At 36.3% G+C, this 18,442-nt stretch overlaps 1 protein-coding gene across 1 annotated transcript; it reads left to right on the top strand.

Annotated features, from left to right (window-relative positions):
* The first annotated feature begins 4,684 nt into the window (after window positions 1–4,684).
* On the top strand, window positions 4,685–18,442 carry tomm40 (translocase of outer mitochondrial membrane 40 homolog (yeast)). Its single transcript, XM_073847151.1, has 10 exons — window positions 4,685–4,763; window positions 5,287–5,510; window positions 5,600–5,667; window positions 5,767–5,859; window positions 6,705–6,806; window positions 9,512–9,617; window positions 12,260–12,382; window positions 13,070–13,146; window positions 13,249–13,351; window positions 14,296–18,442. Exons 2-10 carry the CDS (start codon window positions 5,288–5,290, stop codon window positions 14,433–14,435), a joined length of 1,035 nt encoding a protein of 344 aa, XP_073703252.1. The 5' UTR covers window positions 4,685–4,763; window position 5,287; the 3' UTR covers window positions 14,436–18,442.

The raw sequence follows: 18,442 nt of genomic DNA, 5'->3' as shown, positions 1-18,442 counted from the left end.
TAGACTTGTCGTTCTCAATGGACTCACTGAGGCAGCTTACCCCTTTAACATTTGGAGCACAATAAGCCACTGTTCTTTGGACCCAGAGCACGGGCAAAAACCATTCACCGTCCATAACTGCTGTTCATGAGGATTTTCCCCCCCTTTTAGTAGAACAATGAAATGGAAAATACTGGCAGAAGAGGGTGCCAAAAAACAAACACCCAAGCTTTACTAAGAGTACATTTAATGCTGTCGATCCATCTCCTAATGTGGAAGGTTTTTTGCGTGAATATAATGAAAAAGTTTTACTCAGAGCTTTACAGTTGATCAGGGAAAACCAGGGAGGAAGTTAACACATTTAAAATGGTCTTCTGTTTGTTGTTTACAGCTGTGTATGTGTATATATCATCTTTGAGAGAGGCTTGTGCTTTCGTTCTAATACGAACAGACAATATTTCTTTGGATAACTTTTGACTCGCCACCATGTCATCTTTCCCAAACGTTCATGGAAAACATTCAACCCCACTTTTATTTTTATTTTTTTATAAAAGCAGTCTCTGCATTGTCATGCTCACTTTGGCCGTCTCTGTTTCTCTAAGTGCCTTACTCTATTATATACTTCCTCTAGGTGGGAGGGAACACTATAGGTGCATGGTGGAAAAAAAACTAAACTCTGCTTTGGACAGGACTGTCAGTGGAAGTTGTTACCTGCTAGATTTAGACTTTTCTAATACCTCAAACCCATAAATCGCTTGTTCCCTATTTGACCCACCAGTTTGTTGGTAGTGAACAGTACCTACCTCAGCATTGGCTGGGTGAGCAATAGATTTGCTTGTGTTTAACAATCATTGTACCCCAGCTCAGATGTTTGATGAGGCCAGACTTCAATTTTAGCATTTCAGCCTGCATTTTTGAAAACTGGGGGACAGTTTAGGTTGTGTTCAATATACTTTTCTTTTTTCCCCCCACTGAAACATACAGTCAGTTTTTATTTGGTTAAAACAAGTGATGAATCTGATTCAGTCTTTCCCCTGGTGGTATCTAATGCACAGAAACAGACTGAGTAATGTCTTTTAAAACATATCAGCACAAATGCTGTGATGAAATGGCAGCTGTAATAAAGTTGGTAGCTCTCGAAGTGTAAACTTTTGTGTCCCCTGTTGTATGTGTTGAATTGTGCTCTCTTGGACGTGTTGTATTAAGTAGAAGCTGTATGTTTTACTGCGAGGATTGATGGGAGAATGGCCAAAGCTTTTTTGCTCCAGATGTTAATGCCAGCCTATCCTGTCCCTTCTCTTTTAAGCAAAATAAAGTCCAGCATATTCTCCAAATGTTTGTTTTCTCTTCTGAGTGCCTTGAAGTCAAGGAAACTAATATCATCACTCCTAGTGGTTTAATTGGAATTGATCCAGAATAAGTCATGTTGAATCTTCATACTACTTTGTTCCATGCATATTATTTTCTATTTTGTGCCTTCAGTCTTCTTACCACCACCAGATACATGTGGCTTAAATTGTGACATGTTTAAGTGTTTCTTCTCAATCTACAATCTCAAATTTAATTATTAAAATAAGGTAAAATATACTAGTTAAATGAGTTTGTTTTTCACACTAGCATTTACTTAACATTAAATGTTTAGAGACTCCATTCTGTTTTGTAGGTACAAAATGGAAAAAGCCACATGGCTCAACCCACACAATACCAAAGCTAAGCAAGACAAAAGGGCAAGTTTCAGAGAAGTTGCAACATACTTTACTGTGGGGCTCTTTGGCTGAAATGGAAGAAACTCTCCAGACATCAATCTCTTAAGCACTTCAGCCTCTTTAGGAGGCTAAAGTGGCTAAAAGAAAGCCACTTCTGAGAAAGATTAATATTACCTCCTTGAGGCCATGTAACAATCTAAAACTCTCAATAATAAGAATTTTGTGCTCTAATAATTGAAAAAAGTTTTTTACGAAATTGTTTCATTAAAAGTGCATTACATGTAAAGCTTTGGCTTTCATGTAGGATGTTTAAGTCTTTCTTTATAAAGAAATTAACGTTTATGGTTGAAGTATTTGAATTAGTGCTGTCAAATCGATTAATCGCATCCAAAATAAAAATTTGTGTTTACATAATACCATTTGTGCGTATGTAAAAATATATATTAATATATGTATATATTTAAGAAATGTATATTTTAGTGCCGTCAAATGATTAATCGCATCTAACATAAGTTTTTTTGTTTACATAATATATGTGTGCTGTGTATATTTATTATGTGTATATACAGGTCCTTCTCAAAAAATTAGCATATTGTGATAAAGTTCATTATTTTCTGTAATGTACTGATAAACATTAGTCTTTCATATATTTTAGATTCATTACACACATTTGAAAGTAGTTCTAGCCTTTTGTTTTAATATTGATGATTTTGGCATACAGCTCATGAAAACCCAAAATTCCTATCTCAAAAAATTACCATATTTCATCCGACCAATAAAAGAAAAGTGTTTTTAATACAAAAAAAGTCAACCTTCAAATAATTATGTTCAGTTATGCACTCAATACTTGGTCGGGAATCCTTTTGCAGAATTGACTGCTTCAATGCGGCGTGGCGTGGAGGCAATCAGCCTGTGGCACTGCTGAGGTGTTATGGAGGCACAGGATGCTTCGATAGCGGCCTTAAGCTCATCCAGAGTGTTGGGTCTTGCGTCTCTCAACTTTCTCTTCACAATATCCCACAGATTCTCTATGGGGTTCAGGTCAGGAGAGTTGGCAGGCCAATTGAGCACAGTAATACCATGGTCAGTAAACCATTTACCAGTGGTTTTGGCACTGTGAGCAGGTGCCAGGTCGTGCTGAAAAATGAAATCTTCATCTCCATAAAGCTTTTCAGCAGATGGAAGCATGAAGTGCTCCAAAATCTCCTGATAGCTAGCTGCATTGACCCTGCCCTTAATAAAACACAGTGGTCCAAAGTACTTTTTTCGGATGAAAGCAAATTTTGCATGTCATTCGGAAATCAAGGTGCCAGAGTCTGGAGGAAGACTGGGGAGAGGGAAATGCCAAAATGCCTGAAGTCCAGTGTCAAGTACCCACAGTCAGTGATGGTCTGGGGTGCCATGTCAGTGCTGGTGTTGGTCCACTGTGTTTTATCAAGGGCAGGGTCAATGCAGCTAGCTATCAGGAGATTTTGGAGCACTTCATGCTTCCATCTGCTGAAAAGCTTTATGGAGATGAAGATTTCATTTTTCAGCACGACCTGGCACCTGCTCACAGTGCCAAAACCACTGGTAAATGGTTTACTGACCATGGTATTACTGTGCTCTATTGGCCTGCCAACTCTCCTGACCTGAACCCCATAGAGAATCTGTGGGATATTGTGAAGAGAAAGTTGAGAGACGCAAGACCCAACACTCTGGATGAGCTTAAGGCCGCTATCGAAGCATCCTGGGCCTCCATAACACCTCAGCAGTGCCACAGGCTGATTGCCTCCACGCCACGCCGCATTGAAGCAGTCATTTCTGCAAAAGGATTCCCGACCAAGTATTGAGTGCATAACTGAACATAATTATTTGAAGGTTGACTTTTTTTTGTATTAAAAACACTTTTCTTTTATTGGTCGGATGAAATATGGTAATTTTTTGAGATAGGAATTTTGGGTTTTCATGAGCTGTATGCCAAAATCATCAATATTAAAACAATAAAAGGCTTGAACTACTTCAGTAGTGTGTAATGAATCTAAAATATATAAAGTCTAATGTTTATCAGTACATTACAGAAAATAATGAACTTTATCACAATATGCTAATTTTTTGAGAAGGACCTGTAGACACACGCAAGTATATATTTAAGAAAAAATGTTTAGGCTATATATTAAAAATATCTATATAATATATAAAATGTAATTATTTTCATGTAATTTAAATATATACTGTATGTGTGTATATGTACATAATAAATATACACAGTATACACTATGCTAACAAAAACTAATTTTGGATGCGATTAATCATGATTAATCATTTGACAACTAAATTTATATAATATAAATCATATAAATATGAATACACGTAAATATTTCTTAAATATATACATGTACGTTTGTATATTATATATACATTTAAATACATTTATATACATATTATGTAAACTTGTTTTGGATGCAATTAATCGCGATTAATCGATTTGATGGCACTAATTTGAATATAAAATATATTATCTCATTATTTCTCACAATGCGTCATTAACTCGAAGGAAATAAAAAAAATCACATTTTTATTTTCATTTAGTTTAACTTGCTGTACTAAGAAACTAAAATTGCTAATTCAAACTATATCGACAAATATTTGGTAACTAAACCAAAATATGAATAAAAACTATATAGCGTATCTGTGATACTAATACTTTATTTTTAAAAATAACGTCTAGAATCACTTATTTAGTTTTTAAGCTACTGTTATGTTAACATCCATTCGCCTATTTTTTTTTTATTGTATTACAGTAACAACGAAAACATGCATGAATGAATAAATAACAAATGTAAATGTTCAGCTCATACCCTTGAAGAGTAACTTTGGAGGAGTGGAGAACAGACGTCACGAACCGTCGTATTTCCTTCCACGATGACCTCACGAGGACGCCACACTTAGTATCCAATCATCAGGCAGTTATGGTGCCTTTTGTCCAATCATCTATTAGTACAGCCGGAATGGGCGGGCCAAGACGTCGGTTACGTAGGTTGTCCCTTACATCCTACCGGTGCCTCTCAGCCGTTTAACTGGACTGCATTGCTAAACGTGAGTATAGCACGAGGCCTGCAAATAGTTACATAAATTGTATTCATACGTTTGCTATTATATAGTCCGCCATGTATTGGTAGAAACGACTGTACAGCTAATATACAATACAGCTTACTTCTCGCATCTCATTCAGATATGTGGCAGTCTTTCTTTCACATCACAGCATGTTAGCTAGTTAGCTAGCATTAACCTTAGCTTACCTGCTATTTAGCCAGGGATGCGTGAATGAAGCCCCACATGCTAGTGCACTACTTTTCTCTAATAAGCTTGAGTGTAGTTGTTGGTATGCGTACAAAACTAGCTTTCGTGTCAAGAGAGTAGCAGCTTAACAAGTTGTCAACTGTCTAAACCCGGGGAGATCAAGATTTCAATTTGGTTTTGACAGTTGGCAGTTGTTGGAATCAGAAACATGTTGTTTACTATTAGAGTGTAGTACCGTGACCTTTTGCCCTATGGTTCTTGTGAGTTGAAGCTAATGATAACATGTTATGTTATTTCAATGTTGTATTTTTTTCTTCAGCATGGGCAGTGTGTTGGCTGCCAGCTCCCCAAACCCACCCCCTGCCTCAGGGGGTGGCAGTGCCCCAGGGGGCACAGGTCTAGTGACGGTACCCCCAGGTTTCACCATGCCCCCAGTGTCTGCAGTCCCACCCTCCTCAGGCACACAGGGGCAGTCTGGGACCGATGCAGAGGCCTCTCTTTCAAACCCCGGGACATTTGAGGAGTGTCATCGCAAATGCAAAGGTTTGCCTTAGGCTTATTTTCTGACATACCTTTTGTGGTTTTCATAATCTACATTCTGTTGACTTACTGTCTTTTTGGCTGTTTCTCAGAGGTCTTCCCTCAGCAGACGGAGGGGGTACGATTGGTTGTCAACAAGGGCTTGAGTAATCACTTCCAGGTCAGTTCTCACACAATTTATATTTTACCACAAATAATTGAAGGGTCAAAGGACAAAAAGATATATCTTAATATATCACATCTTCATTTGCTTCCTTAGGTTAGTCACACAATTACGCTTAGCACCTTGGGGGACTCAGGTTACAGATTTGGAGCCACGTACGTGGGCAGCAAGCAAACAGGACCTGCAGAGGTAAGCATCTTAGTTGCTTTTTAACTGATCACTGTTTTTCTGTTAACTTGCTATAAAGATATAAAAATTCTAACTTTTTCAATATATTACAGGGATAGTAATTAATTCTGTAATTTATTACTTACCCACTTGTCGTTCCAAACCTGTAAGACCTTAGTTTATCTTCGGACGCCAATTAAGATATTTTTGATGAATGTGCATCAAAGACTGACGCGGAAGAGAAATTGTTGAATGAAGGACTTACAGGTTTAGAATGGCATGAGGATGAGTAATTAATGACAGAATTTTCATTTTTGGGTGAACTATCCCTTAAATAAAAACTACAATTTTATCTCAATGATTCTATGAAATATGAACTAAGAAAATATCAAAATAAAAACTGATAACAAAAAAGTTATAAAAACTTTGTCTTGAATTACTTATTTGTTCTTAGAAACTGTTATAGTATTATTTTTGAAACAATTCAATCACAAGACATTTTTAAAACTCAAATTACAGTGGTCCTATAATTAGGGAAAAAAATTGCCAATCTGAGTGGCAGTTACTAAACATAACTCCCTTAGATATGTATACAATGACTATACTCTTACTCTTATTTTTAGTAAATACTTAATTTAAAATATTAATAAAAAGTATAATAGTATCTCAGTGAAACCAAAATAATACATATCTAGAATCACTTTATTTTTAAAGAAGTATTGTTGTTAAGTAATATTTTTCCTTTGAAGCATTTTTCTGTCAACTTACTCTGCCAATATTGTTTTTAGAATGAAATGCTGAGTAGGATGTGATGTTAATGTCTCTCTATCTCTCTTTTTTTTTTTTTTTAAATCTGTCCCCCTCAGTCTTTTCCGGTCATGGTTGGTGACATGGACAACACAGGCAGTCTAAACGCACAGGTCATCCATCAGCTTACCAGCCGGATTCGCTCTAAAGTGGCAATGCAGGTATGTACGAATTTGCAGTCATGTTCACAAACTATAAAAGTGAATCAGCAGATCCTACACATGGCATAGTTTTTGTAGGGCTGGGAAAATAAATCAATTAGGGCTGTCACGATTCCTTGTTTCAGTTCGAGTACTCGATTTAAAAAAAGATCCTCGATTGCATTTTACCTGTTCTCACTTAACCGGCAGAATGTTGGAAGTGGTGCATTCCACGGTCGAGAATCCATGAAATGCATTATTTGACCATTTTCAAAAATGGCATGATATATTAAACATATTAAAAAATTGCATAAAGCATAATGCTATCGTTCACAGTAAATGCTGCTCCACACATGAACAGTTCACATTATTTACATCTCTGAATATTGCTGTGAGTTTGGGTTTATTATAACGTTCAACTGTGAACACAACATGTGCCATTTAATCAGATTTGTAAGGTAATCATTTATAAACCTACGCAAACACAGGAGAATACATCAATATCTATAATAATATGCTAATTGTTCATCACAATTTCAAAATAAAAGGTCAAACCATTTTTTATAGTTTACATGTTTTGATGTCCACATGTTCAAGAAATGGCAGTGGCTGCAGCATTTCTGTCGTAAAGAAATGGCAAGATAATAGATTAAGTGGACATTTTAATTAAATGTTGTTTAGTTAATATAAAATAAGGATCAGATCACGCAATAAAGTGTAAAAACAATCGTCAGGCCGTTGGCACCCTCTGCAGTCATTTGTTATAATGCGTAATGTGTGTTAGCTCTATTGTTTTTTAACACATTATGTATTTTAACAGTTTTGTTCAAGAAAGCCATATGATTACTTGCTTTTGATACTTTATTTGATAATAATTATTATATCAATAATAATTATATTACCTTTCTGTTTTTTGAAGTAATTTTAAAGGCTATTGTTTGCTTAGATCTATTTAAAAAATAAATAAAATTATCAATTAAAAATAAGTTATAATTATGTGATTAATCGGCAGAATAATTGACCAATTACTTGATTGCAAAAATAATCGTTAGTGACAGCCCTATTTGAATCGAGAAATTATTCTGCATCGATTGCGAGATTTTCAGAAGGCATTGCAATTCTCTCTCGAATTGATTCAGAACTTGCAGATGGCACTGCATGCTTTAAAAACAGCCGTACTCTGCTTGCTTCCGATTCCTCACATGCATGAAATTATAATAATCATTTATAAAGCTCAAAAAGATTGAAACGAATTACAAGGTGTTCAGAGTGGGCTCTGTTTACATTAATCTCACGTCAAAAGAGAATTTTGCACAGAGGTGCAATTAAATGACTCCGTTGAACACACAAGCATTGTTCTACGTGAGCATTTCAGTGTGGCTAAAACTTGATTAGAGCACCATCTGTTGTTAAAACTAAACTCAGAATCGATTTCAGAGAGATACGCGAATCATTCAAAAAATCTCAGAATCGATCCACAAATCACAATGCATCTTTTTATTGTCACAACTCTAGTTTTTTTTGTATCACACAGGCATATTGTGCAATTACTTTATCAGTTATGGGCTTGATCAATTTTGTGCTAAACTGGTTTCTCTCGAATTGTGAGCAAAAGAAAATGGTGAGAAGAAATTAATGCAGTGTTTCCCACAGACTTACTTCCCTCGGGGGATATACAGTATATACCGATTCACATTTACAACACTACATGTTTGCTGCATAAAACCGTCAGTTGATTTTCACGTTGGTCTGCAGTGCCATTATTTCAGGGGGGCGGCCTGCCCCCCAACGGCACCCCCTGCCCCCCTTCAAGGTCAAGTTAATTTTATTTTCTATATAGCACCAGATCACAGTATAAGTCATTTAAGGTTACCTTTCCTATTGAACAAGTCTACACTTGGTTCTTATGTATCTTATTTACATTTACAGTAGGTAATTTCTGTCTCTATGTCGCGATATGGACTACTGTCTGTAAAAACTGAAACACAAAATGGCGGTTTAAATATGAATCCTGCATGTCCCGTTGGCAGAGATGTGGTTTTGTTTACTAATGTTGCACACATACTGAAGCACGCATGATGCTCCCAGTAATTTTCGGCCTTTGCGTCTCACTATATGATGACATGAACACATCCAGAGCTGCTGTGAGTGTCACTTCATGTGAATTTTACTGTTTCGTTTGAGAAAACTAGCATCATATCATACGGTATACGCAGAAACTTCACGGCAATCTGTCAAAATAAAAGTTAGGTTTAACATGTAACAAATATTAGTCTTGTACTACTTTTGTACAGTATAATGTAAGTGTTTATATGGTTATATTTCTGGCAAATTTAAATAAAACAACTAAATGATAAAAAATAAAAATTAAGACTTTTTTTTATTAAATTGAGAGTTTTGGACTTTTTTTCACAGATATAAATGTTTTCATTTCTACACAAAGTACCCAAAAAAGTACAATTGGGATTTTGAAGCGTGCAAGTGCTCATGATTATTCAACAAAGTCAAGGCCTTTTGAAAAATTCCATTTGTGGTGGGCCTCCACAAATACATCAACGTATGGGCAACACTGAAATCCTTCCTTAAGCTTTAAAGTAAATCTCAATCACATGATCTAATGCTTTTTGAATTTTGGGCTTTGTCCAGAAATCTGATGTTGTGGCAAATGGGGTGCAGTGCTGCATAATATACTGTTATTAATTGCCTGAATAAATGATGTGTTACAGACACAGCAACACAAGTTTGTAAACTGGCAGTGTGATGCCGAATACCGTGGCGATGACTTCACAGCTGCCGTTACCCTTGGCAACCCAGATGTTCTCGTTGGATCTGGTAACATACCTTGCAGTTGCTGTTGTTCATGACTGTCATGTTCTAAAAATACTATAGATGATATTATGCTTATGTTTGGAGTCTATAAAATGTTTGTAATGTATTCTCTTATGCTCACCAAAACTGCATTTATTTGATCAGAAAAACAGTAAAAACAGTAATATTGCAACAAAAAAATTACAAATTAAAAAAAAACTATTACACTAAAGTGTAATTTGTTCCTGAGATGGCAAAGCTCCAGGCTTTAGTGTCATATGATCTTTCAGAAATGATTCTAATATGCTGATTTAATGCTTAAAAAACTTTAATATCATTATCAGTGTTTAAAACAATTGTGCTGCTTAAAGGAGTAGTTCAATTTCAGAACAAATATTTACAGATTATATACTCACCCCCTTGTCATCCAAGATGTTCATGTCTTTCTTTCTTCAGTTGTAAAGAAATTGTTTTTTGAGGAAAACATTTCAGGATTTCTCTCCATATAATGGACTTCTATGGTGCCCGCGAGTGAACTTCCAAAATGCAGTTTCAAATGGCTCTAAATGATCACGGCCGACAATCGGTTATTTTCTAAAAAAATGACAATTTATATACTTTTTAACCTCAAATGCTCGTCTTGTCTAGCTCTGTGTGTACTCTGTGTAGAGATTAAAAAATATATAAATTGTAAATGTTTTTAGGAAAATAACCAATCATTTTGTTAGAAAAGACCCTTCTTTCTCAGCTGGGATCATTTAGAGCCCTTTGAAGCTGCATTTTGGAAGTTCTACCTCGGGGGCACCATAGAAGTTCACTATATGTAGAGAAATCTTGAAATGTTTTCCTCAAAAAACATATTTCTTTATGTCTGTAGAAAGAAAGACATGAACATCTTGGATGACAAGGTGGTGACTACATAATCCAGGGATGTGATTTTTCCGGATTAATCCGGTGTTGTACCCAATTCTGACCCCCGCCAGATTACTACCCCCCTAGTATTGGTAGGTTTAGGGTTAGGTGTGGGGGAGGGGTTAGGATTAGGGGTGGGGTTAGGATTAGGCAATCAGGTAGCGCTTTCAACGAGAGGGGGTCATAATTTGGCAGGGGTCGAAAAAAGGCACAACACCGGAATTCCGGATTTTTCGACCTGAAAATGTGACCTATGTCACGTATTTGCGACCGTTCGCAAATGGCGGATGGCGAAGTATGATTCCGGACCGCAAGATGCGTCCATGCGGACCGTGAAAGCTTTTGACATAATAATAATAAAAAAAATGCCAAACGCTATTTCTAATAAATACATTTATATCAAGCACACTAGGGTCAGCGTTTGGGTGCAATCTTCCGTGCAGTGAGGAGAGAAAAGATCGGCAGACAGATGTAGCTTTCAGTGAGTGAAAAACGTTGATGGAAAATGCATTATTTTGGGGTTACGTCGCAAAATATTGTAAATATATCTTTTTATACTGTATTTTTATACATATTTATATTTTAAACCACGACGGTGAGCCAATGGATATCACACAAGCAACGTGAAAACTGCATATATTAAAGTGAAAGTAAAAACAGCGCTTTCAGCATCTAATGTGCACATTCTCTAAGAGACAATGATAGACGAATATACTTCATATGCTGATATTAATTTACTTCCCTAATATTTCTCTTCTGCAAAATAAAAAGAAACGTATTTTGTGTAGGCTAAGGGTTTTTGAAAGTCAGTTCTTGAAATAAAGCTCTTCATATTTATAGATGACTGTAGTGTTATTAGGGGTTAAGAAAGACTAATTATTTCAGGTGGTCTTAAATGTGGGGACTAAAAGGCAAGAATTGCGATGGAACTTTATAAGGTTATCCATTGAATAAATATGAGCGCTGCGCGTTTCAAAGTCAGCTGCGGCGCTGCTTTGTGTATCATTCTGATAGCGCCTCCTGCTGGAAGAGAATGATCTGACATTTTTTTATCAGCTCGAACGTCTACTGTTGTCAAAAAGACCAATGTAAACAAATCAGTCAATGGTTTTAAGCACCAAACACGTAGAGTTGTAAATGTTATCTGATGGATCGACAAGATCATGTGTTATACAAATTTAAACAATTAAGGCAATAAAATATATGTTAATTAATATAATACTTGATTGACAATAATTGTTTAAATTAATATAAGAATTGATACTTTTGACCCTTGAAGGCTGGAATGTGAATTTTATAATTTAAGAAATCTTTTTTGTTTTGGGAAATCTGTATCTCAATTGTAAATCATGCTTTTTACAGTCATTTTAATAATTTATTTATTTATTAATTAAATTTTTGTTCAGGTCTTTAAAAAAGTATTTAAATGTGTAGAATTTAAGATTAAATATGCTGCAGATACCCTGGTCTCTTAGTATATTTTCCTGCTTTTTTGTCCTTAGCCAATCACATGCCTGATAATCTGTAAATTTTTGTTCTGAAAATGAACTACTTAAATTTTTCTAGGAAGCTTAATGCATTTGTTTTCTTTGATACGATAGAATGCATATTTAATATAAGGCATCCTAGCTGAATAAAAGCAAAAAAGTCTTTCCTTTTAATATTTTAATAAAGAATAGACAGAAATGTGTATTATTTACTGATAATCTCTCATTTGTAGGAGCTTACATTCACATTTACTTTTGCTCCATTAGGTATCCTCGTGGCGCACTACCTCCAGTCCTTGTCTCCTGCTTTAGTATTGGGTGGTGAACTGGTCTATCACAGGAGGCCAGGAGAAGAGGGCACCGTCACATCGTTTGTGGGCAGATACACAGGTGGGCATTTGCAGATCATTCTTTGTCTCATTTTGCTTAAAGAATTAGTACACTTCCAAAATAAAATAAAAAATCCTGATAATTTACTTAATCCGTGTCGTCCAAGATGTTTGTCTTTCTTTATTCAGTTAAAAAGAAATTATTAGGATTTTTCTGCATATAGTGGACTTCAGTGGGGATCAGCGGGTCGAAGGTCCAAATTGTAGTTTCGATGCATGAGGCTCTACGCAATTTCAGCCGAGGAATAAGGGTTTTATCTAGTGAAACGATCTGTCATTTTCTTTAAAAAAAAAAATGCTAATTTATATACATTTTAACCACTAATGATCGTCTTGCACTAGCTCTGTGATGGGCATATGAGTCTTCACGCATCATGTAATCACATTGGAAAGGTCACCATGGTAAGTTCTTCATCTGTGTACTCTGGTTCACCTTGTGCAAGACAAGCAGTTCTGGTTAAAAAGTATCTAAAGTTTTTAAATTTCAACTCGCTGATCCCCATTGAAGTCCACTATATGGAGAAAACCTTAATTTCTTTTTTGACTGAAGAAAAAATATATGAACAACTTGGATGACATGGAGGTGAGTAAATTATCAGGACATTTTATATTCTGAAAGTGAACTAATTCTTTTCAAATCAAAATTTTATTGAATGTACTGATTGGACCTGTATGTTTTCATCCTCAGGTAGTAATTATGTTGCCACGTTGACTGTTGGAGGAGCTGGTGCACATGCCTCATATTACCACAAAGCTAATGACCAGGTACTCCATACAGTAAATAGATGTATTAAAGGACAGATTTGTTATGTCAGATTGGACCCTTGGTCTGTTGAACTCACTCCTGAATTTGAACAACTCTCACAGCTCCAGGTTGGGGTGGAGTTTGAGGCCAGCACACGGATGCAGGACACAAGTGTGTCGTTTGGTTATCAGTTGGATGTACCGAAAGCAAATCTGCTTTTTAAAGGTATTACAAGACTTTTTTTAAACTGTTTGCATTCAAAACAAGTTAAGTTTGATTTGATTTGCTTGCGAACTTTTATGGAGGGCTGTACAATGTGATTTTTCTGATTAAATATGATACAAGATTTAGCCATGCCTTTTTGCATAAAGATGAAGACCCAACTCTATGCATGTTCTGTAAACCCCTGATTCCATTAAAGATTTTATTGGACTGTCCCATATGGTGACCAAGAGAGCTCAATGGGCTGCAACAAAACACATGCAAATAGAAAAAGCACCACCAAATTAAGAAAACATCCTCATCAGTTTGACAACACATGGCGCAAACACTCACAATGTGCCCAAATACAGAAATGTGCTTCAAATACATGATTAAATACAGAAAAGCATTGCAAGTAGCACAGACCACAAAGGAAATGTTTCAAGGGGTTTTATTATTTTATCATTGTAAAAGGGCACACAAACAAAAACGTCTTTAAATGTAGCAGGAAAGGACAGAGAAGTAAAAGAATCCTGAAAAAAAAAAAGAATTACAGTTTCCAAAAAAATATTAAGCAGCACAATTGTCAACATTGATAATAAATCAGCATATTAGAATGATTTCTGAAGAATCATGTGAAACTGAAGACTGGAGTAATGATGCTGAAAATTCAGCTTTGCATCACAGGAGTAAGTTCTATTTTATTAAAATAGACTGTTTTTCTATCTTTTAATCAAATAAACGCTGCCTTGATGAGCAAAAAAAAAAAGGAGAGTTCTCTAAAACATTACAAATCTACTGATTCCAAACTTTTGAACAGCAGTGTATTAATTTCATTAAATTGCAGCCATTGCAATTTGATCCTCGCAATAAGCTGTATCGTGAATTTGGAGGTAAATCACCTACTTTCATACTTGTTCCAGTTTGTTCCAACTGCTGAGCTTCCCTGTCCTCTTCTTGTTGCTCAGGTTCTGTAGATAGCAACTGGGTGGTGGGAGCGACGCTGGAAAAGAAGCTGGCACCCCTTCCTCTTTCATTAGCTTTAGGCGCCTTCCTTAACCACCGCAAAAACAAGTTTCAGTGTGGCTTCGTCGCCACCATCGGATAGAACGGCCGTGGCGATTTAAGAATCTCAACAGATACAACCCTCCACCACGCTTGGACCGGTGCAAAGAGACATGGGGACATGGACCAACACTGAAACGGACTCAGAGACTCCCAGTATTAGAATGTCGAACCTTCACATGGATGGACCAGGACAAAGAGCTCACCGGACTGTCCAGCAGAGCTCTCATCAATCTAAACGTTCAGTTACCTGATAAACAGACACACAAGGTTTGTTTTTAAGTGCACATCATGAGACAGAAGCATGTCTGATAAGCGTAACATTAGGTGTTTTGAAAGGACGTACGTATCCAAATTTACAATAAGGTTTTTTCAGATACAGTCAGAAAATGTGGTGCTTCTGTTTTTCTGTTTGAGACAAAATTGTGTTTTCTTTTTTCATAAGACTTGTTTTGGTCTATTTACAGTCAGTAAATGTGGTCGGCTGGTTTGAGTGTTTTTTTGTTTTGTTTTTTACTACTTCTTGAAATGAAAATGATCATCAGTAAATCACTTCAATTAAGAAATACTGTTTATGTCAAATATGAAAATGCATGGGAAGCTCTGGGTTTAGGTAAGGGTTGTTTAAGCCAGTGGTTCTAAAACTGGGGTACGCGAACAAGATGCTGAGCTTTGCCGTTCATTTAATTCTACCCCAATTTAAAGTCACGGTAAAAACCGAGCATGTATTTCTGACAAGCAAAACGCCGCTTTTATTATAAAACATAAAACGACATTGAATTACCTCATCTCTTCTGGTCAAAACTGACTGCATCCACACCAGCAGCATGCGTATAATAAGATGCCCACAGAGTATGCTGCTTAGCAAACCGCGCTGCTCTTCATTGTGTCTTTAAAGTAGATTTGTTTTACTTAATAGCAAAGAACAAATATTGACAGACTGTACATAAAGATCGATTTAAGAAACTCTCTTCGATACAGAAACATGCCCTGTGCAAGTTATTTTTCATGTTTAAAATACGAGCACGAACGCAGTTTTCTCTGAATATCCAAACAATTGCAAATGTTGATTTTGTATAACAGTCAACCAAAAGGTAATATTAAAGGAGTTTACTTTTAGGACAAAACTTTACAGATAATGTACTCACCCCCTTGTCATCCAAGATGTTCATGTCTTTCTTTCTTCAGTTGTGAAGAAGTTACGTTTTTTTTTTTTTTTTTTTTTGAGGAAAACATTTTAGGATTTCTCTCCAAACAATGGTGCCCCCGAGTTTGAACTTCCAAAATGCAGTTTAAATGCAGCTTCAAAGGGCTCTAAATGATCCCAGCCAAGGAAAAAGTGTCTTATCTAGCGAAACGATCGGTTATTTTCTAAAAACATTTACAACTAATATACTTTTTAATCACTACACAGAGTACACACAGAGCTAGACAAGACTAGCCTTTAAGGTTAAAGGGTTTTTATTGGGTGTTTTTTTTAAAGAGAATAACCAATTGTTGTTCAAACTCTGGGGCACCATAGAAGGTCATTATAAGGAGAGATATCCTGAAAAGTTTCCCCTTAAAAAATGTTTTCCTTACAACTGAAGAAAGACAAGAACATCTTGGATGACAAGGGGTGAGTACATTATCTGCCTATATAAGTGTGCAGCGATGTGAAGATCAGCTGTTAAAATGAACCATCTATTCATCATATTATTGTGCAAAACTAATTAGAACAATTGTAATAGGAAGATCGTGTTTGGTTTGCTAAATCAGAGAAAAATATAGGTGCGGGTGGCAGGCAGATTACACTATTGCCTGATTTTTCTTTATTTCGTCGTCAAACACAAGATTTTGCTCTCTTTTTTCATCAAAAGTATTCTGCAACAAGTCACAACTGAGCCGCTGTGCATCTCCATTTAAACACAGCGGTGTTTCGTTTAAGAACTAACGTACGTTTTTAAACGAATCTAGTGAAATCATTCAATTTCCCATTCATAAAGAGAGTCATTTGCTTTATTCAGGAATGAATCAGTTGTTCGAAAGAATCAAATGGATGATATGGTTCAGTAATTTAATCAGTGTCTTGCCGCCATCTGCTGGCAGGTCCTCTCAGTTATATAAATCATTTAATATTTAAAACATTAAAGTTTAACATTGATCTCAGCTCTTAAACTTTTATGTAAATGATTAACAGTTTTATATTATCTGTTTTATATATTTAATACTTGGTCAGTTCGATTTGTTTGGTTAACTTTGGTTAAATCTTTTATAATAATACTGTGCAGTGCACAAAATCAAGATCCGAAAGATGGTTCATTGTGTTCATTGTTCATGATGTTAAGTTTAGAAATGTTGTGCATCCACTTATTATTAGTGTGACATTTTAGCATGCAAATAAAGGGAAGAACTTCAAGATATCGGCCATCGGCTGACCCTGACCTCTAAACATCGGCATCGGCTATAGAAAAACCCATATCGGTCGATCTCTACTTTGAACGATTCAGAGAGTAAGTTAACTATAGCCATTTGCTTCCTTACTGAATAAATGAAGGACGCAACGCCATCTACTGGCGATTTTAGTTTTAAATCTAATCACTTAAAGGTTGTATCAGCGATTTCTAGCCTGAAACATAAAGTGTAAAATTCAGCTGATCTTTCATCACGATCCGCTCCCTGCCTGCCCCATAAATTGTCTGTGAAAAAACCGCGTCTCTCTGGTCAGCCTAGGGTCCGAGATATGCCAAAAAAAACAATCGGCACTACCAACCTTTCCACAGATAAACAAACAGTGTTCCAACCAATCAGCGTCAGGGGTTTGGTGTTGTGGACTTTCGCTCCGCCTCCTTCACATCCCTGCACCAGTAGGAAAGTCCACAACACGAACCCCCTGACGCTGATTGGTTGGAACACGGTTTGTTTATCTGTGGTTATAGTTGATAGCGCCGATTGTTTTTTTGGCATATCTCGGACCCTAGGCTGACCAGAGAGACGCGGTTTTTTCACAGACAATTTATGGGGCAGGCAGCGAGCGGATCGTGAATAAAGGTCAGCTGAATTTGACACTTTATGTTTTAGGCTAGAAATCGCTGATACAACCTTTAATTTTGCCATCATTTGTTGCTTTTTTTTAGTATATGTGACCCTGGACCACAAAACCAGTCATAAGGGTAATTTTTGGGGAAATTGAGATTTATACATAATCTGAAATGGTGTATTCCACTGGGGTACGGTTTGTTAGGATAGGACAATATTTGGCTAAGATACAACTATTTGAAAATCTGGAATCTGAGGGTGCAAAAAATCAAAATATTTTACGGTAGAAAAACATAATTTTTACTTGATATCCTAATGATTTTTGGCACCCATACAATTTATGGCCATTGCTACAAATATACCCGTGCACCTTAAGACTGGTTTTGTGGTCCAGGGTCACATTAATAATACACTTAACAGAATGTGTCATTAAAGATGCCTCTATATAAAAGGTAAAAATTCATGTGGAAATCGATTTAAAGGGGGAGATTTTATCCCTTAAGCATTGTACTCAAAAGAATGTTATGTGTCCCAGGGTGTACGCCACTGTAAAAAGTTTGAGAACCACTGGTTTAAGTCAATGCCTGTGTCCCTTTGTCTCATATAACTAGTCACACAGAACCGTCTGAGACTATTGATCATGAGGTCCTTTTCCTGTATTTGTATGTTAGGCTCTTAGGGCCAAATTCGGATGCTGGTTTCGTACTGACCGGGCGTAACCAATCGGACTGTCCTTTTTTTGTGTGTCTTGACATGAAATGCGTCACTGAATTTTCCACATGGAAGAATTTCCAAAGTTTGTGTTGTTTTAATTAGTTGTTGTACACAATTAAAGGTTTTTGGGGCAGTCAAAGGGTTGGCACAGAAACTGTAATAAACCTGTACAATTTAAGCTGGTTTTAATGGCCATGTCTCATGCTGATTTCATGTCTTTCTGACATGGTGGAGTACTATAAAACAGGCTTTTGGCCTGATTCTAATGGATTATTTTACAGTGCAATTATGTTGAATAAACATTTGGTTGTGAATTGA

This window comes from Garra rufa, chromosome 9 (assembly GCF_049309525.1).
Source record: "Garra rufa chromosome 9, GarRuf1.0, whole genome shotgun sequence".
Classification (NCBI taxonomy): Eukaryota; Metazoa; Chordata; class Actinopteri; order Cypriniformes; family Cyprinidae; genus Garra; species Garra rufa.
This window is presented reverse-complemented; position numbering and strand designations above follow the sequence as displayed.